The sequence below is a fragment of the Atractosteus spatula genome, chromosome 11 (genome assembly GCF_055471065.1).
Source record: "Atractosteus spatula isolate fAtrSpa1 chromosome 11, fAtrSpa1.hap1, whole genome shotgun sequence".
Classification (NCBI taxonomy): domain Eukaryota; kingdom Metazoa; phylum Chordata; class Actinopteri; order Semionotiformes; family Lepisosteidae; genus Atractosteus; species Atractosteus spatula.
The window spans coordinates 4,866,480-4,887,991 of NC_142716.1; the positions used below are offsets into that span (position 1 = coordinate 4,866,480).

Sequence of the window (21,512 nt, forward strand, 5' to 3'; positions counted from 1 at the left end):
ATTCGCTCTTCCTGGGTTTACTTTTGAACACAATATTCCTCACAGCTCAGACGACCCAGCACTCCGACACAAATACATTTAGTTGTTTCCAGGACTTTCTTCCAAACTTTGCACAGGTTTATGGTTCTTCCTCTAGTGTCATTAAAATAAATGATGGAAAGCAATTAGAAATTTGAAAGGATCGACTGTCTGTGGAACTTGCCCCGAGCCAAGATGTGCCAATGCTTATGATTACAGCTGTCAAAATTCAGTGGTCCACACAGTGCTTCTATGTATATATCCCTGCTTCTCCTTGCCAGAGTAAGGCTGCCAATCATTCAACATTCTGATCTGCACACTACAGCAATTCTCCTGTAAATAGACTCAACAGTGCTGTGGTTAGACATCTAAAATGTGACGTCACGGTCCACTTCAGGGCCTGTGGCGAAGATGGGGGCTAGCCTGTCGTTAGGCTTCTTCCTTCCATATGCTCACTTGCAAATATTAATGGGGACGTGAATAATAGCAGAGGAAGGCTCACCACCGCCACTTATGGTTTTGAGATCTCACCCTGGGCAAAGACTTCCCTCTACTTGAAACTTTAAACGCCAGCTAAATTTAGATCAAACGGACACCACAATCGATCGCAGGGCATTTTTGTTTTACTTCAAAGCAGAAAAGCTCTAAGTGAAGTGCTTTTTCAGAAGAATGTCAGATGAGTGCCTGCTCCTGAACCCTTTCATTTCTATCGGATACCAAGGGACCAATCAAAGATTTTTTTTAAAAAAAACCTCCATTGCAATTTTTCTATTGATGGCTTTAAAGAGACTTATTGTAGTGTTTTCCATGACTGTGCACATGGATATTCTGGAGCCTGAGGAGGAGGAAAACTGGCAAACCAAGGGAAACAAAAGGAACTGACATTTCACAAAAGCAGCATTAACCTAGAAACACAAAGGGTTAGCCTCCATATCCCCAGTGCAAGTCTCTGTACAATCGCTATGAAAGAGTACAATGTCGTTTAGAGTCTTCATATTTAGCATGCAAAAAAAACACAATAATAATGCAGAACAGAAACACACTGGGCTTCAGCTGAAGTCAGTCAGTCATTTTTAATTCTCTATGTAGATGTGCTCATGCAATTTTAACGATGGAAACTCTGGGGAAAAAATACAGAGTTCAGATAAATCGATGTGCAGAACTGTAGGACTTCATCAGATGTGCAATAATTGGAATTTGACAAACCTGCTCCGCTGTGGTGTTCTAACTTAAGTCTTGTTTACAAAAATGCCTTCTGAAAGCCAAAACCACACTGAGGTCAACTGACTAATCCCAAAAGGGATGTTTTGAATAAAATAGCGAAGAAGGGCTTAACCGCTCATTTTCCCTTCCCTTTTTTGTTTGATGGGCCCACTGTTCATGCACTCAGCAGCTCACCTCTCACACTTGCTGGGCACAGTTTTAGCAAAGGTCAGGGCTGTATCGAGTGGCTGAGGATCGTAACTGAACACCACAGGGGACATGTGTGCTGCCTCCCGAAGTGGTTATCAGGTTCTGGACCAGGCACGGAAGGGTTTTTACCAATACTTGCATTTTAAGGATAAGTCCATGACCTCTCCTTCCAAATGCGATGAGGCATGTCCAGACAGATGCTGTGCCGTCCCGTGGCCATACAGAAATATTGCTGCAGTGATAGGTCTAGTTTTTCTCTCGCTAAAGGAGCCACATAGAACTCACTTGTGATCGGGGATTTTTTCTGCCAGACCAAAATCTCCAACGATCGCCGTGTAGCCGTTTTCCTCGCATTTTATCAGGCAGTTCTGCGGAGAAACACACAGGCGCAACAGATCAGGGAAACAGTTTCCATCCATTTTATGTCAGTATTAAACTCTTTTGGCAGGATGTTGCCATGAAAAAATCCATTTGTAGAAAATGAGAAAGCTTTAAATAAAGGCACAGATTTTGTCTGTGATGCTGTGTGCAGGCCGGATGGCCTCCCCTGCCTGCGCACACACCTTGGAGGTGAGGTCTCTGTGGAAGATGCCCTTGGAGTGCAGGTAACTCAGGCCCATCGCGATCTCGTACGCCATCTTAACTCGCGCCGTCCAGCTCAGGTGCTTTTCGCTATCCAGCAGCTGCTCTAGGTTTCCACCGTTGATGTACTGAAAGAACATTCAGACCAATGAAAGGCCTGAGCACTGCGGCGTCACACTGCAGTGCTCAAGGAACACAAGTATAATTCTCACAGAGCTCAAACCCAGGGCATGTGACGTCCCACCATCCATGCTCAACTGTCACAAGCAGATCATGACAAGAAACAGCCAAAGAACTGTTTTACTCTTTTCACCTTCCAGTGTTGAATCAACATTTGCTTGCTCCACAAGGTCAATATTGGTTTTGCATTTAATTATATATGGGTGGGTCTAGTTCTAAGGGCCTTGATTGCTTCTGCTATTTCATTCCTTCCCAATTCCAAAACTGCCCACACAAAATGCTCATCTCCAATCAAGACCCAATCAGGTGCCTGAAATCTTTCAAGTCGCAGAACTACAGCGACCAAAAATGAATTTTTCAGATGTTGAAATGAAATGAAAATGATTTTGACCATACCAGATTGATTTGAAAAAGAACCGATTTTTAATGAACAAAATGATTTAAAAAAAAACAGATTAATAACTCCCTTTGTGACTTGCAGAAATCATTCTGGTGGTATATTGTACAAATCAATAAACATGTACACACTAATCCTAAAATGCAAAGCCTGGTTAGTTCAAAGACATTCAAGAACACCACACCACAGTTTGGCAAGAAGATTCCACTTGTTTCTGCCATGTTTTTCTAAACAGACGGAAAGTTATGTTAATTTAACAAACGTTAGGAAAGTCCCTGAGAGAACACGACAAAACTGGAAATTCTAGAAAAACGTTTAATGCCAGTTTGCCATCCTTCAGCTCTCTCTCCTCTGAGGCCTGATTTGCCCGATTCACACAGCAGTGGAAGTGTGTCTGAATTAAGGCTTCTTCTGTCTGAACAGAACAGGTGACTGTGCAAATCCACCCTCTATATGTACCAGTCAGATTAAGAAATGATTAAATAAACCTAGTGACTGATGTTGTTTTTCGTGAACAACAGGTTATATCACTGTTTTGTTTAGAAATTACTCACTGTTGCTACAGAGGGAATGAAATCAGACTCTTTGGACCTTTGAGCTATTTCCAGTTTATTAGGTGCCCAAGTTACACTTCAGTCTGGCTACTGAACCTCGAGCTGCACTAACCACAAAATACAGGCATCTCTTCCCGATACGAATTGCTGGAATTTCTCTGGCTTATTTGATTGAAGAGCGAATCTCGTCTTGTTTTGTATTCCAAATTTAATAAAGCGCAACGTAAAGTCTATGGATCAAAGCCACACTGGAAAGATGAAGGACCTGGCAAAAGTTTTCTTTTAAGTCTTGCGAAATCCCGAAAATAGAAGGAAACAAAGTGTTTCCCCTGTACGTTTTTTGCAAAGCTGTGCTTTTGAAGGGTTTATTTTTAATTTCTTTAAAAATACTGCTGACGAGCTGGTTTTGTTTCAGAAATCAAATTAAATCATTCAGTACACAAAACAAAACGGCGGTTTTGCAGAACGTCCTGCTGCCGGGCACATCCTTGCTGATGAGCGAAGTGAGAAAAAGGGAAGTAGGGCTGGAAGCCTTTCTTGGCATCTTGTCACAGATTCATCAGCAGGAATTCTGTTCTTTAATAATAATAATAATAATTTATAATTGCTTACACTTTTATAGCGCTTTTCTGGACACTCCACTCAAAGCACTTTACAGGTAATGGGGATCCCCTCCACCACCACCAGTGTGCAGCCCCACCTGGATGATGCGACCGCAGCCATAGTGCGCCAGAACGCTCACCACACATCAGCTAATCTTGAACAGGTTCAAGAAAACACCTAGATGTTACCCAGGCGTAACACCCCAGTCTTGTACGGTAAGATGGCAAAGAAAGAGCCAGATCCTGTCTGTCCCATTGTTTTCTCTTCCAATGCGCGATTCACTAGAATTTTTGAATCGTCGTTTCAAGGTTTTCAGCCGCGGAGACAGAAGGCCTGAGAGGCAGAGACGTGCCTGCTCTCGACCACTCAACACGCCAAGTCCACCTGATGCTTCTGAACCAGCGCATTGTGTCAAACACAATTGCAGTCAGCAGTGACAGTACCAGCACTATCCTCTTTAGCTTAAGAGTCTTTCATCCCATCTGTCTCCTTTATTCCTTGTGCCACCACAGGCCGCAGCACACAGAATCATTCCCAGACGCTGAGGAGATTAAAACCAGGGCTGACGAATCTGCAAGACCTTCCTTCCGGATATCTGCCGACAACATTGATCAGAATATACGCGTGCCAAGAGGATGTGTACTTCTGGTGGTGAGGGGGGCACCCAGTCTTCAGCTCCGGATAAGAGACTTCAGAGCACACTGTGTAGGTGGGCAAGGGCATGGGCCATCTTCAGTAAAACCAGCTCATGAGGAACTCTCCTGCATCTGCCGTCTGAGGGAGCTTCTTGGTTAATTAAGAAAAGATTAGAGTAATCCACTGTGTTCACAAATACACAAGTGGAATGGCAATTTAAAATATCCAAATGGAGAGAAACAAGACTGCAAGATTAGAAATAATAAGGAACAGAGAGTTAAGGCAAGACGATGCCTGTAAAATATTGCAAAAACCCTATTTAAATATACAAGCTTTATTTATAACCCTCTTTTATACTTAATCCTCTAGCAAGTGAGCACAATCTCTCCTGAAGTGCTCTAGGTACATCTACCTTAAACCCAGCCAATTAAACTAATAATACAAAGATAAAAGGGAAAAGCCTTCAAGCTGTAATGGTAATATATAACACTTGCAGAAAAACAGTGGACCTCAGTATTGAAATACATGGCATTCCTGTGACAATCATACTTAAAAAAGCTTTTTTTTAAAAATCAGTCTTAGTTTAGATCATGTGGTTTCTGGTTCCAAAGAAATAGCTCTCAGCACTTGTGTACCGTGTCCAGCACTTGTGTAGCAAGCGTGTACCGCAGGTTTCAGAACTTATTGCAAAACCAGGAGGGTCAGCTACCTGCTGAGAGTTCAAACTCTGACCAAGTCCTCTTTTCTCATGTTTTAAACAGAGTGAGCACCCTGTGGAAGTCATGGATTAACCAGAAATTCTCATTTTGCCAATACTTCTTGCAAAGAGAAAGGCTGACTGAAATGGCCTCATGCCATGGGCTTCACACGACATGCTGCACCTCGGCTGTGCTCATTTCCATAGCGCCAGTCTGCTATCTTTGTATACACAGTCACTGTCACAGACTTCATGGAGGGAGCTGGGGAGTTGGGAGTCGTAAGATTTTTTTTTTTATGACATTGTTGCATGGAGAATAGGATACACGAGAAATAAATACACATTTGACCTTCAGTGAAACGCAGAAATAAAACTAAAATGGCTTCGCTGTTATTGTCATTGGCGATTTCCCCCCACCCATCAGGGCCTTATCTTTAATTCCTTCCGGTGGAGGGGAATTCCAGGAAAGGGCTGGCTCGGGTTGGAGCCAGCACCCTGTCCCATCTCTGCTCCCCCAGCGGGGCTTTCAGGGGGTCCCTCCCCTTCCACTGCGCAGGAATCGGGACTAAACAGCCGCCCATGGAGACCTCAGCCGCAGGACAAAGAGAGGTAAGAAGCAGCCAAACTGTCTCGGACTTTTTCCCCCCCCCCATCAAAAGTTACAGCTGTGCGTTTGTAAATGCAAGTCGGCAATTTTTATTAAACGCTTAAAACGGATGACAAAACGCCGTGTTTTATACCATTCGAAATCTGGACGCGCCTGCTGTTTCTTTTGCGTATCGTTCACAAGCGACGGCTGCAGCGAGGAAGAGGCCTTCATGCCCCGCCAGGAGCGGCCTCACAGGAGTGTTCATCACAGACGTCACCGCAAGCCAGCAAGCACCTGGGCAGTTTTAAAGAGTCACCCTTTTGCCGAGACAGCCTGCTTGATTAATAACTCTGCTTCTGGAGACTGTGCCAAGTGGGCACTCATGATTGAGGAACCCTAGTCACAGCTGGCTAATGACAGGGATCATCTCGCTTCTCCAGGAATCTGACTGAAGAAGTCAAACACGGTGACTTATTACAAAAAAGGACGATCTGAATGGTAAGGGGTAGTTTACCATTCTAAGTAACCAGAAACAACGTATGTAGAGTGTGGAGTGTACGAATCACTAGGCCTCCTAACATCCTGAGAAGACCTCTGGAAATCTGCCATCAGACCTTCATTTCAAAAAGCACACTGGAAAATACTGGAAAACGATCAGGGCACATGACTGCCTCCACAAACCGTAATTAGAACACAAATAGGCTCAGTTTTAAACCTTCAAATGCAGAAGAAAGGGGATAACCGTGAAGGACTGCCCATGTTCAACAAAAGGCACTAGAACATATTCTTTTTAAGCACTCATAAGAAAGACAAAACGTTTCACCTGGTACATTAAATTAAACTCCAGGGATTCCCAGAATCCCCTGGAAACTGAGAAAAAGTTTTTAGAAGCTTTCTTCACAGACCTCCCCAACAAAGAGCTTTCCATACCTGCCAGGCCGGGAAAGAAAACAACGATCCACTTTCACCCCGATCACACCGCTGCACTGCTGATTACAATGAGATAAAACCGCCACCTCTTCCCATCAAGCTGACTACACAGGCACCTGGCCCTGCCGGGCCTTTTCTGGGTGCCACAGAGGGCTCTGCAACGATGGCAGACATCCTGGATTTCAGCGATGGGCTGAAGCTCAAGACCGAGCGCGAGCGGCTTTTCTCGAGAACGCTATCTGTTGCGCCCCGGGTGATAACAGATCTTCTGAAGCGACTTCCTGAGCCGTGTCTGTCTGTGCAGAGAACATTTCAGCTCCCCCGGCATTCTGGTTTGAGTGGCGATTAAAAAACAAAGCAGGGCGACCTGTATTAATGCAAGCCAAGAGTGGACCCCACACTCTGTCGCGATGGTTCACCTGATTTTGCTCTGCCAAGCCTTCCTCAATATCAGTGACTTGTTCACTGTTGTGTGTTTATTTCAGAGCCTTTCTCAGCAACAAATGTGCTCTCCTCAGGCCCCAGAATTCCCGGACCACTGAACAGAAGTTATTTTCACATGCATTTTAGCGCTGGTCTTCAGGGATGTTATATTGTTCTTTCCCCTTTTTGTTTCCAACCCATATTTGAGAAGGTGTGTTCAGGGTTAGTCTGTTCCGTCTCTGCCATCATTGAACAACTGACTCATCAATGGCAATCCGTCATGAAGCCTTGCGTGGTTTAGCAACACGGCAGTGATCAGGGCAGCCACATCAGGAAGAGGACGACCGAAGGCCTCAAATTACAAATCGGAGCGAATACAAATCAGCGAACATCAATGCGTCTACAGTGAGCAACGCAAAAGCAATTTTACTCTGCAATTGTATTTGACAGAACTTCTGAACAGATCAAAACTTCGTCTCAAGTATTAGGATGATAGTACTTGTTTTCAGCGGCATTTGTAGAACAAAAAGACACAAGCCGTGGTTTAATTTAAAGCGTTAAATCATCATGGACTAACTTCAAAACCTCATGTCTCATTTCAGGGCAGATCTCAGTCTCAGCTCCGGCAACAGCCCGGAGATATTTGGTCTGATCTCATGAGAGCAAGAACCACCCAAAGTTGTAAAAAAACGTAATTTTGCAACACTAATATATGAATAACGCAGAGCTTCAGGCTAAATATACACTTCCCTTGGTGGCAGGCGGAGACGTTCTAAAATAACAAATAAAAAAATAATTAATCAAGGTAAACCCCCTGCCAAACACATATCAGCGACCCACTGATGTGGTCAGAGTCCTACTAAAAAAAGTACATTTTTTTTTAAAAAACAGCAAGCACTTTGGCAGCTGTATTACAAAACACTAACTTTTTTTGTACTGTATTTCTGCCTCCAACTGAAGATGGAAATGACACGGCAGGTTTCTGAGCAGGTTTACAATCTCAAAGGATTTCAACAGCCAGCTCGTTTAACACAGAAGTACTGCCGGCAGAACCTCGGCAGAATTCGCACACGTTTCAGTGAAAACTGTTTTGACGTGTCCTTAGCGGTTTTCATAACTTTCGAAACTTGAAAAGAAATAATTTCTTGTTTAGACATACAAGATATAACAATTTGTTTTTCTGATCAAGGTAGCTCATTCGTATGAATGAGGGCAGTCCTGAAACTCACTAATTATAACTGAACAGTATTAGAAAAATAACTTGACAATTTTATTACTACTTTCTTGAAGAATCAGATAACGTGGTTCAGCGATATGGTTAGGACTATAAAGATGCTGTAATGCACCTACAATAAGTATGCAAAAGGATATGGATTTAAAACAAAGAATGTACGCAAGATGCTGCAATGATAATTCCTTGCTTTGCAGCTCCAAATGAAAAACCGTAAACTATTTGGCCTGTGTTTAAGAACTACAAAAAACGAGAAGATGATCAGGGGATATCTAGCACTTGAACAGAGAGCCAATGGACAAGGGCACTTTAGAAACCAAAGCCTGAACATGAAAGCAGATCAATTACTGGCAGCAGCAATTAGCATTGCAGATTAAGGTCCCAGTTAGAACAAAAACCAGGATAACTAGTAGAGTATCCGTAAGGCCAGGAGGCGTTGCTCTGGCCAGACCTATTAATAGGGCTGAGAAGGATTCCATCTCTTTAGTCAGCAGGATTCCTCTGTGTTGATTTGTGTCACTCTCCTGCTCTGCGAGAAGCTCATCTTATGTAATCATCAGGGAGGACGGGGCACCTACATGCCTTAAATTTAATACTCAACCATTTGTAACATCTTGGCCCTGTGAGGGTGCTGGGGAACCAGCTCCCGTAGGTGATGAAACGTTACCATCGAAAAAGGAGCTCCATTCATCAGCAGAACACAACCATGACTCAGTAGGGCTTGAGGGGTGACTGCCTCTTCCTGGCCCCTAGATCTCTTTTATGAAGCTAATGAACCTTTGAATAATTCCAGCAAAGAGCACACGTTCACAGCTAAGGCAACCATTTTCAGTTTTTGCCCAGTGCAGAACAAATAAAAACGGTAACGCCAGAGCTTTAGAAGGTACCCTGTGACACAAGTTTTGCACGGCTCCCGGATGTGGATGTGCCCATAATATCTCAGCAACAAAAGAATCCAGATTCCTGTTGTTGTTTTCTGTACTCTATTCACAGCAATACAGAGATACCAGGCTTAATTGAAAAATACTCCTACAGTTCTGCATGCCAGAGTTGTATTTATTTTTAGCTTGCATTACCACAGAGAATGAGAAGGCCAAAGAGAAAACAGTGTGCAGAGCTCCACTCCTGACCGCTGAGTATTGATCTCAGATTAGGTCTGCTGTCCATTATCTTGCAGGCCACATTTAATGTAGTTTGCATCTCCTCCGAAGCCAGGCCCTTCACAGTTAATACACATTAATAGCTTTAAGGCCATATCTGCTAAAGCCATAACATTAAAAAGTGCTGGCCCCAAAGACTAAAAACAATGAGGAAAACTGACCTCAAAATGCCTAGTTTTGGGACAGCAGGTTCCAAAACAATTACAGTACCTTTTCTAAAGTCTAAACCATCTGTATAAAATCTAAGAAGCAAACCAAAAATTACCCATCAGAACAGGAAAGATTATTTCAGTCAGAAGAGCCCACTTTTATTTCCCTCTTCCCTTTTCAAAAAACCGGACAGGTTAATGTCAGGATGGCAATTTGTACTCGTCCGCTTTCAAACCAATTCATATCATCCCGAGCAAGCACTTCTGCCACATGCCCAGCACCCGTCCGCCCCACCACTGATGTGCGTCGAGCCAGCAGGACTGTGCTGCTGCTGAAGGAATAAGTGCAGCTCGCATTCTCTTACCTCAGTCAGTGCATGGAGCTGGCCTTCTTGCACACAGACCCCCATAAACCTAAACAACACAAACAAAAAAAGACACAGCAATCAGTACAAATAATACAACTTGTCCTTCTAAGTTCATTATACCCCACTTTTTACGAAGAGGGCTAAGAAACCATTGTGAGTTTTATTTACCATGGCATTCATGAGATTATTAATACAAGAAGGAAGAAAACATGAATATATTTGGGGCCTAGTCATAGGGATCACTCCTAAAAGAATACCTACAAAAGCTCTTCTTCAAAAGCGTGGTTGTGACAGGTTAGGCTCTTTGAGACCACAGCAACAGAATGATCCCGGACTCCCCTGGCTACCTCATTTTACTTTCTTGCAAAGACTCTGGTAATGTAATAGTTTATTCATCTGCTGCATCTCAACCAATAACTTGTTAATACCTCTTCTATCAAAGGTCTCTGCTTTTACCTTGCATCTATAAAATAATTACAGCACAGGGTCTGATTGCTATTGCTTAAGAATCTACAGTCCCTTCTATTTATATTCCTCTACTTCTTTTTAAACACTTTTTAAAACTTTTCAGTTGGACTTATGTGACTGTGACTTCCACATAAGTGTGTAACATTTGTTGAGCAGTGAACTGTACTTCCTTCTTGAGTTGCCAAACACTATAATGGTTCTTGTCACAAAATTGGCAGGCATCTTAACTCAGCATATCATCACTCCCCCAGTGACGCATGGTCCCGATCAACAATGGGCTCAAGACCATAATTAACAGACATCTCTTACACTGCAGATTCCCAATGATAATAAAACAAATGCAGCCATCAGGCAACCAACAAATGAACAATCTAATTAACAATCCAAATCCAGTCTAACCCTGGACAGGGAAATAAGACGTATGGTCCTTGTTTCAAACCCGAAATACTGATTGCAGAGACAGAAACTCCTCCTGTCTCTCAAGTTATGCCGAATAAAATTAGAGCCCCGTGATAGAGGAATGAGTTTGTATAGAGTTGCGATCTATTAATACGAAACCATTACTCAAATCAATTTGTACTTGTGAAGCTAGAAAGGTATTGCGATTGCAATGAAAAACATTGTAAAGTTCCAGACTACATAAAAAAAACCTAGAGCATTTAACTTCTTCCAGTGAACCCTTACACAGACAGTTTGATGTGTGCGTTTTACTACAGGCTATAATTCTGGTTCAACAGGAGTACACAGACACTGAACACCAGCTCTCTGGTATACCAACAGCCCTGCACAAGATTTATGGATGGAGTCTGTGTCCATGTGTTTAAATCCAGGGGGCAACAATTTTTGGCCCCGTATACTGACCAGATATTTCCTTTTATTGTGACACTGAACAAATTAAATGAGGCTGCTTAGGCCATAACTTTCCCTTCTATGGTCAGAGTCTAACCCCAGACCTGTCGTTTAGTATATTAAGGGTTAATTACTCCCTGAAGTGCAATCAAGACGTGATTGAGGGGCCCCAAGTAAAATCAACACAACTCTTGAAGACAGGCAGGCCTATCCCTGACCCCTGCTCCTTCATGCACCTTCCTTGCCCTTACTCACACATGTGAGAAAAATGCGGTTTTAAAGAGGAGGACATCAGAGAATTCAGAGTGATTCCATTGCCTCTGCCTCTTTAACCTGGCAGCCAGACACTGTGCAGATGACAGCACATTAAGCGCAGCACAGCCATAAACCTGAAGCTGTAAGCTTTAGCACAAGGGCCCCACAGTTCTCCTCCTTTAATAACAGACCGATTGGACTATGAACACACTGCTCCTCTCTTACCTAGCCAAGGAACGGCAGTGCAGAGGTCATGTCTGCACGGCACAAGCTCGTACAACAGAGCAGTGAGTTTACACTGGGCTGCTCCACCGGATGGAAAGAGCTGGACCAGGGCAGGTTTTGGCACTCGCCGTGAATAAAGAGCACAATGGCGTTCTTGTACACAAACTGGGAGAGAGCGAAGGCCGGTCGTGAATCACTCCAGCTACAGGTAACACAACCAGGCCAAAGCTCTCTGGTCCTCAAAAATGTGAAGCTTTATAAGATAAAAATGACTTTAAGCTTTAAAACAGCCTTTTTGGACTGTTTAGTGGTACGCTGCTTTCCTTTTTCAGCCATGTGTCGGACACGCATGCCAGACTGCTGCCATGAAAGACACTGAAGAAGTTCTTAAACATCTGGTCCACATTTACTCCGAACCTCCAGCACTTCCTTTTCAAGCACAGCAGAGCAGAACAGCACCAAGGGGACGAGTCTGCGGAGTTACGTCTTCCTCCTGCCAGCGTGCTTCTTGAACACAGCTCTCCAAAGAGCTGTACAGCAAAAAATAAATCTCCCAACCTTGGGATTGTAAGCCATAAAAACATAGCTATGAACGCATTCCTCTTATTTTCAGGTTGACCTTTTAACCCGTTTTCTACAGAAGCATTAAATTAGTGTTTGGAAACGTGGAACGTTTCCTTTAACGGTTGCCTGAGTGGAATCAGTCCCTCTCCCTCTGACCTACTGCCTCCAGCTCTGCCAGGGCACTGTCCCCGTGAATCATTCACTGACAGCACGCTCTTCGCTCACTGCACTGACACTTTATACACGCAGAGACTGCTCATACGCAAGCAGCGACCATCCACTGAGCACATGACGCCTTGTCATAGGGGACAACTGAACCAGGATTTGCACAGATGTAAAGTTAGAATGCATCACTGGTTACACTCAGAACCATTTTATTTGTCACTCCATCTTGGTGGCTTTCGTAGCGTGGGTTTAAAAAAAAAAAACAACCTCCTGTTTAATATCAGACGTTGAAAGACCGCCTTCGTGTTTCATGATATTCCTGCATAACCACTGTAAAAGCACTGAGCCAGTTCACTTCATTCTAGATTCAGAGCTTTGGCGTGTGATGTCAGTCTTATTTTTAGAGAAATGTGGCCTTGTATAAACAAAGGAAACTTACTACACAGCCGGACAGACTCAAAAAAAAAAAAGATGAAAAAAAGGATTTCAGGCATTAGCCGAGCTTCTACACCACAACAGGGCCCTTATGAAATACAGTCAAGAGATTACAGCTAATCTGACACTGGCATTTCTTCACAGCAAAACCCATTGTCCTCCAACATCGCGAGAACATAAAACATCACTGGACTATCCTGCACGCCTCTGTCACAAGACAAATTATCCTATAAAAACAATTAAAGTGAAGCTGTGAGTGTGCTTCCTGAAAGGCAGCGATTCCCAAACACTGCAACACAACCTCTGCAGCTCGTTTCAACTCATCTATTGTTAATAGGCCCCTGACCTGTTTTCTCTAATGGGAAAGACAAAGAGGTCAGCAAGCATTATTTCCATTGCAAAAACAGACCGACAAAAGCAAAGTGCAATTTCAAATACAGAGCACAAAAAGGACCATGATCTACAAAGGGACTGAGCTGAATATTGAAAACCTGGGACACACAAGGTTCAAAAGTGCACTGATGTTGCAATGAAGCAGTGCATGTCTGCTTGTTTTGTGAACGGGTCATTCTGACAATTTATAGAAACCCTGTAGCCTTTCTTTATTGAATTTCACAGGCAGCATATTACTCCATCTAAAAGAATTATTACCATCCCCAGAAGACTGACTTACTAGTTCACTGTCTTTGCAAAGGGACACAACATTTATGAAAAGTAAATCCCCAAATAATTTTGTTGTTTCTTTCAACGATGCAAAAGCTATTTTTCCTTGTAATCATGAAAATAAATGCAAATAACTAAACTAAACGCAACAATGACAAAAGGACATTTTGAATAAAAAAAAACCTCCTTCTAATAACATGAAACTGAAAGTTTTTCTCCTTCAGTAAAAAGAAAATCAACATTCCTCTTCAGCGTCACAGGCATTTATTATTCACATTCCAAGAAACCTTGCCACAGCAGTTAGCATTGCTGCCACACAGCGCTTTTGGTTCCAGACCTGGGTGGGGTGCTAACTGCGCGAGTCTATATGTTCTCCCTGTGTTGGCGTGGGTTTCCTCCCATGTGAGTGTGTGTGTGTGTTGTTCCCGTGCTGGACAGGTGTCCTGTCCAGGGTGTGTTATCCTGCCTCGCGCCCACTGCTTGCCTGGATAGGCTCCGGCTCTCCTGCGACCCTGTATTGGATAAGTCAGTTCAAAAATGGATGGATAGATGAACTTTCTGGTATTACTTGTGAAGCACTCTCTGGCTGGAGATATTTCATGACGTCTTGCACATCACGGCGGCGCAGCAGTAGTAGGCCCCAGGTTCAAATCCGGACCTGGGGTGCTATCTGCGTGGAGTTTCTATGTTGACCTGGTGTTGGCGTGCAACACGGATGATCAGCAGCACCACACACAGCAAGGTGCTCCGTTTTCGGGGGCGGTTTAGCATACCTGAGAATGTTGGGGTGCGAGAGTCTGTTCATGAGCTGAACCTCCCTCAGCATGTTCGCCCGGTTGCTGCTCAGCTTGTTCATCTTCAGGGCCATCACCTGGCCAGAGGTTCGGTGTCGCACCTGCAGCACAGACAGAAGCAGCAGCCCTCGTCAGCTCTTCATTTTAACACGACACACCATCTTACACACTGCTACAGATACAGTTACGAACGAGATAGGAATTTATAGCACGCTGCCCCCCCCCAGCTGCAAGTCCAGATTAAAATAGACCGATGGGAAAAAAATAACCTCCTCCAAATTTCCGTGATGATTTTTACTATAGTTTATACCGCTGGGAAAAGGCATCACAACAAAAATCCATGACTGAACACCACCGAAAGTAAGCCAAAAGGGTAGACATTTTAGTTTTTCTTCTAATAAAAGCAACCACACTCTATGAACCATGCTTGCCAATGTTCCCTGAAGTATATCAACAGTTCTCTAATACTTAATATTTAAACTTTAATGTTGGACTGTCATGGAGTACTCTTTAATGATGTCATTATAATTTTGCACTTCAAAGAAAACAAGTCCCTTGCCTTTGATCTTCTTCAAAGATCACTACAGCACTCAAAATGTTTAGTTTTAGCTGCAGTGAGCCATAATAAGTAACATTTTAGAAGGGCTACCATTAGTTTGCTCTGAAAGAGCTACAATCCAACCAGAAAGTATACTGTACAAATGGCAGGTGTCTACCTTAAGTTTAAAAATCACTTTGTGTACTAGAAACACTACTGGTCGATTTAAATTTTCGAAATGGTGGCCAATCACTGTATTTTGAACACCAAAGAACACATACATAAAAAGGAATCACGAGTATTCTCATCAAATCCATTAACTGGCCCTGAAAAAGGATCCCCAAAAATTACCCTGTAATCAGGAAACTTCCCCATTTACGTAGTCTCATTACTAAAAATCCAATCTATAAAAAGCGACCAATACAGAACATCCACCACAGGTATGGCACTGTGACAGCTGTATGACGGTACTTAGCATCTGAACTACCGAGCAGCATTTAAGATTGAGTGAGGGTGTCATCCTTAATCAAGCTGCTGTGTTTTGCAAAGCAGTCATGTCATTAGTTTACGGTGGGGAGGTATTCGTGAGGGAGACTGTGACTAATCTTTCCCATTTAAAGACTAGACTGATTTAGTAGTTCCTTTAACTCTGAACCTTGCAGTTCCACCTTTCCTTTCTTCATGCAGCTCCCCATAACAGAAACGTACTGTAGGTACAGAACAACGGAATGCCAAAGACCAATTACAGTGTACATGCCCACTGGTACCCCCTTCACATGGGTTTTCAACTGAGGTCAGCGAAGCATCAGCATCGACTCAATCAGACCTGTAGAAATTAAAACAAGGCTTTTACTGCTGCATCTCGACAGCCTCTTCTCGGAGAAGGAAGGACGACCACAGGAAATACTTGTGTCAGTGTGCAAAAATAAACAGGCGCTGTTACAGTATATCTGCCAGGTTTACTTCCTTCAGCAGAGATGCGGTGCTGAGAAAGGATAGCTGGCACGCTTCGGAGAGAGAGCAAAACAAAACCAGCAAAGCAAACGCGCCTGCCCAGAGCAACACTTTCAGACAAGACTACCATAAAGGACGCTGGGCAGGCTGGAGCTGTCTGCTGCAACGCTATCGCACCAAGGCCTCAAATAGATGTGGTTTCTCTCCAGCAATAGCGCCCAACAAGAAGAATCAGGAACCTGCTCACATGCTCATCACATGCAAAACTTAAAACATTCCATGCTATGCAACAGTGGAGATACATTAAGAATGTATCCTCCCTTATAAACCATGAGGTTATTACATTGGATTTCACAATCCTAAATTAAATATAGCGTGCCGATGGCAAAAACTCATCATGATGCAGTTTTCCTTCTTCTGATTTGTGTAAATGTTGCAAAGGACTGAAAAGAATTTGTTCCTGTTTTGACAATATCCTCGTAAGAATTCAACACCCCAATACCACATTGCCCCCAATCATTTTGGGAAGGTGGTTTACTTTGAATATAAATGTTGCAAAAAAGAGAAGGACGTTCAGCCTATCTCGCCTGTTTGATAGTAGCTTTGTAGCTTACTGAGCTAAAAGTCCCACTCAGCTGTTTCTTGAAGGAAGCCAAGGTATCTGCTTCAACCACACAGCCAGGAGGCTTGTTTTAGAGTCCCTAAAACCCCACAACCCTTTGGGTAAAGAACTGCTTCCTGTTCTCAGTATTAAATACACTTCCATTCAGTTTCCACCTGTGTCCTCTGGCTGTGGTTTAGGCTGCTACTGAGCGATTTAAGGCCACTGTAGGTACTGTTACTTTAGCGTGACTGGCTTAATTAGAATTTGCCATCTCTGCAGAGGCAGAAGAGAGAGTGTGCAGAGAAACGTTTCAAATATTGACCACCAAAAAGGAGAACTAGTCTGGACCACAGCGCACATGACATGGAGACTGTAAGCAATGCAATGTGAAATGCTGCAAGTGCTTGCTTCTAGTAACTGTTGAAGGTACCTAAACAGAGTTAACAAAACACAGACATCCACCTGCTATTAATGCAATTACTTTTTTTCTCTGTCATCATTGGGCCCCCTGTAGCTAGGAGGCAACCTGTATGCAACCTGTTACCCGTTTCTGTTGTGGACAGAAGGAAAATGAAATTCCTTAAAACTAAAAAATAAAAGAAATGCAAGGCAAAAGATGTGCAGATGTTAAATATTTGGAAGACAATAGGCTTTTTAGCAAAATGTTAGTCGGACTGAAAATGCACATGACTTAAAATATTCACAATTCTACAGGCCTCTGCCAACATGGGAAGTAGCGTACTTTGGTTCTCCAGCCCTGCTTCAGTGTCTACAGATACTGGCCAAGAAGAAATATCTTATAACTCTAGTTTTAAAAAGCTTTGTTTTTTCATCATTAGTAAGTGGTTACAGTTGCACTAAATCATGGTGCTGAAGGCAGTAATTTTTAAGGGAGATAAAACTAAAGGCTAAGAGAATAAATCAAGTGCTATTCTTGCTGCGCTCCCCGGAGCTTTCAGATAAACCTGCTACATTTGCAATGCTACATTTTCTGTCAAAAATAAAATAAGCTGCCATTTCTGCATTTCTAAGGTCCCAAACAGCATCAGGTAAAGACTGAGCAAAGAAAAGGTCACAGGTCTTTCAAGGACCATTTCCTACAGGCAGTCTCTCAGGACTTCTTAGGATTCTCCTGTGGACTCTTTGAATTTGCTTGAACATATGGATGGTACTTTCTAGTATTCAACTCTAACCATACCATTACCTCTTTCAAACTTCTGGCCACAGAAGGTATACATTTGTTCCTTTCTACACAACAAACAGCACCAATAACAGAGCACACAAAAAAGATTTCAGTGTTATACATCACTAGACTTGTTCGATACAAACCACTCTGTATTTATACATATGGAAATCACCTATTTTTCAACATGCGCTACAGAGGGAATTTCCCGCAACACTGTCAGCATGGCTGTTAGTCATTAAGCAATATTTCCTTCGTTTCAACAGCAATACTTTGTCAACTCATAACCGACCAACTCTTGTGATTAAATGATGATTTTTTTTTTAAAAAAGCCAATATAAATAATCGCTGTTGCCTGGCATTTCTTCAACTTGCACACCCGCAGGTGAGTAGTAAAAGCACCCACAGCACACATCTCTGTATTAACCCTTTTTGACCCCACTTCCTTCACAGTACATAAGCCTTCTCAGCATTTAGCGATGGTCTGAACCCACTAAGAGGCTTCTGCTAGTATTACTGAGATTACTGGGGACCACAATTCAGATCAAACCCTTTTGACTCAGGCCATAGACATCCCACAATGGCAGGAACCAACCAGCAGATCTACCTGCCTACAACGAGCACGTTCCTTCTGCAGTGCAGCATGGGAGATCCTGTCTGACCTCTTAAGCTCCGCACATCACGTCATCCACTGCAGCCGGGACAGAAACAGCAACAAACTGCTTTTACTTTGACCGTGCAAAATTCTGAAATGATCGTCTTTGAAGTCATAAAAGTCACCAGCTCGAGTTCGAGGGAATCCCCCCCCCCGCCTCCCCTACCATCTTTGCTGACTTCTCAATCTTTAAAAAAAAAATTACAAGTAGAATTTAGACATTCTGAAAAGCCACGTGACATTACACAAATGTGCCGAAAACAGGCTTTGGCTATTTGCATACGCTTGCCAGGAGCCCAGATACAGCGCAAACGTTGCTTAGCAACATGGATTTGTTTATGCTGGTACACGGGTTCCTATAAAAACTGCTCAAAGCACCCGGACTGTCACCAAAAACCAGCTCCACGCATATCTGAACTGGGCAGCCCTGACTACGTGGTTTGTAAAAACAATGCTTGAAAATGAAAAGAGAGTATGAAGCCTTTTATTATTTCACTCCCAGTCCCATTGGTTGCATAAATCTAGATGTCACCTTTTCCCCTGCAGTGCTCTTTGAAGACCCTTTGAGCGCTGTCAAGCTGTAAGAAGATCTTATTTGCCTTGCAGCTAGGCCCATGAAAGAATGAATCCACAGTTGCCACCACTCAGTCACTGAATGAGCACAAGATCAATCAGGCTTTTAAAGAAGGTATTCGACAACTTATTTCAAGCTAGCTCCCTTTCTGTATAAAGGTTTTCTCCTTTTAGAAGAAAGGACGTGTGCTTTGAGTTTAAAGTAGAAAAAATGACGTTGAACAGCTGCATCAGTTTTACACAGAAGCTCGGGGTCAAAAGCATTCTCGCTCAAAATTATGCAAACTCATCTAGCGCTTCTAAACTTCTGTTAACTGCCGCAACAAAGACAGAAAAAGCTGGCGTTTTTTCAAAACATTGGCTAAACCTCCCAGCAACAAAACCCCACCACAAGCAAACTGCAGGTTGAGGTATGTGGTAAACTGTTTTCCTATTCTTAACTGCTGCAAACAAGCGAAAACCCTTCATTTCATCCACCCGTCTCTTCCAGTTTAAAATCATGGAGTCCTCATCAGGTCAAACTCATCACTCAAGAGTCAAACCTTTGCGTTTTAGGGGTTCAGCTACAACGGCAAGCTTTGCGTCTGCCGGGATGCCAGGATAGCGCCCTGGTTAAGTGGCAGGCCAGCCCCAAAGAGCAGGCCAGGGCAGGCCGGGGGGTTCGGGGTTCGGGGTTCGGGGTTCGGGGTTCGGGGTTCGGGGTTCGGGGTTCGGGGTTCGGGGTTCGGGGTTCGGGACTCCCTCCCGTTACACCGCGCTCGGCGGGGGCGCTGACCTTGTACACCTCGGAGAAGAAGCCGGAGCCGATCTTCTCGCAGACGAAGTCGTCGAGGCGCGTGAGGCGAGAGAAGGCGCTGATGAGGGCCCGGTACGAGGAGGAGCACACCCGCCCCCCGTGAGGGGGCGGGGCCTCCCCGCCGCCGCCGCCGCCCCCCTCCAGATCCTCGAAGCGATCCGGCCGGGGCGGGAAACCCGCGATGGAGTTCCGCTTGTTCCGATCCATCCCAACCCCTCCGACTCGCGGGAGCTACAGCTCTTCTTCAAGCAGGCTCGTGGGACAGCAAGCAGGCAGCGCGTCACATTTTCAAGCAAGTGGGTGGGACTCCAATCGCTGTGGCAGACCTGAAAGAGTGCATACATTATTAGCACAAAGCAGCCATCCTTTTCTGTATGTATACCGAGACAAAAAAACCCAGTATGAACGGTCAATTGGAAAGCCAATTAATTTCGTTTCTGATACGGCGCCCCCTTTTTTTTTTCCCCAAAACGGTCAATCTGAAGCTTCAGGACAATACGGGAATAAAAAAAAAACAACAACAATGCGAACAGGGGATAATGAGTTCTTGAAACAAAACAGGTTATTTTTTCTTCTTTAAACATGCAAGATAAATACAGCTTTCAACGGCTGGCCAGATCTTGTCCTTCTCCATCCTGGTCATGGAAGACCGGTTTTGTTAATACATCACTACCCGTCGGCTGTCGGTTTCAAAAATGGGCTTCATTTGGCACAGGACACGCAATTATAAAAAATGAATGGAGGTTTAGGCGTGAAACGGTTCATAATGGGCTCGGCCCACAGTTGCAATCTTAAGAATATTTGCCAAGAACAAAGCAAGCATGCTGTATCCTGTTACCGCAAAGCTAAACCAATAACTCGGCAAACTCTATCCCTTTTTAGAATGATCTGCATTATAAATGAGCACTCTGGGCTTTTTCAAACCAATCAACCACCGTGACCCCAGTCTGTTCAGCTTCCCATTGAAGTATCTCTGCTTGTTACCTTGCATGACCCTCTCAGTTTACCCCCACACTAAACTATGGACAATGAAAAGGTCACAGCCAAGCAGTCATCGGCTAGGCTCAGGACAGTTTCCCTACAAAGCTTTTTATAGAAAAAAGCTTCAATTCATACCTGGATTATTACATCCTTCCTTTCCTTGTTCATTCTCACTACTACCTTTTTTTCCCCCAAAAAAATCTTCATCTCTTGCTGGTTCCCATCTGAACAATTATCTGGCTGCCTGAAAAGCACAGAACTGAGAAATTAAGATTTTCAACATCCTGGTTAATTCATAACTGTTCCTAAAAACCCCACCCTGAAAATATTCTCTAAATGTGTTTGGACCGTCCGGGCTGAATGAAACTTTGTGGTTCCTGTTCTGCTTAGTATGCAGCCCAAGAAGCTGAAGAAGCCATAGCTTAAGGCAAACGACATATCCATAATGGAACCAATTAGTTTCATTTGTATACTATTAACGATATCAGTAACAACAGCAGAGCAGAAAGTGGGCTAACATTTATAATGCACAACATGTATCATCAGCAGGCTGCTTATCCTAGTGAAGGCTGTCGTGGAAAGCACAGGGAGCTATTGCATGAATGGCCAGAGCCAGACAGAAAAAGACATTTTAGCACAGACAATGCAACACTCTGCAGGAAACCAGACAGCCTGGGGAACTAGAAAGTGCATGCAAACTCCACAAAGACAGATGCCTGGGCTCCAAATCAAACTCTCCAAGATAACAGTATTGACTGTTAGCTGAAGTACATTCAAATTATTAAAAATCTCACATTATCTGAATGTTTGTGAGGTCTCTCTGTACCTCACAAGCTATACTCTAGATGCCATTATCCGATCAGGAAGTTTCAGATCTGGA

The 21,512-nt window shown here is 43.6% G+C and overlaps 1 protein-coding gene across 1 annotated transcript in view; it reads right to left on the reverse strand.

Annotated features, from left to right (window-relative positions):
- The window catches only part of tesk2 (testis associated actin remodelling kinase 2), a 35,564-nt gene that overhangs the window by 6,748 nt on the left and 7,304 nt on the right, over positions 1-21,512 (reverse strand). Inside the window, exons 2-6 of the mRNA XM_088926785.1 lie at positions 19,631-19,977; positions 14,328-14,449; positions 9,928-9,976; positions 1,995-2,141; positions 1,717-1,799 (exon numbers count right to left, since the gene is read on the reverse strand). Of these exons, the coding sequence (XP_088782911.1) occupies positions 1,717-1,799; positions 1,995-2,141; positions 9,928-9,976; positions 14,328-14,449; positions 19,631-19,858 (629 nt within the window). The 5' untranslated portion in view covers positions 19,859-19,977. The remainder of the gene's footprint in view (positions 1-1,716; positions 1,800-1,994; positions 2,142-9,927; positions 9,977-14,327; positions 14,450-19,630; positions 19,978-21,512) is intronic.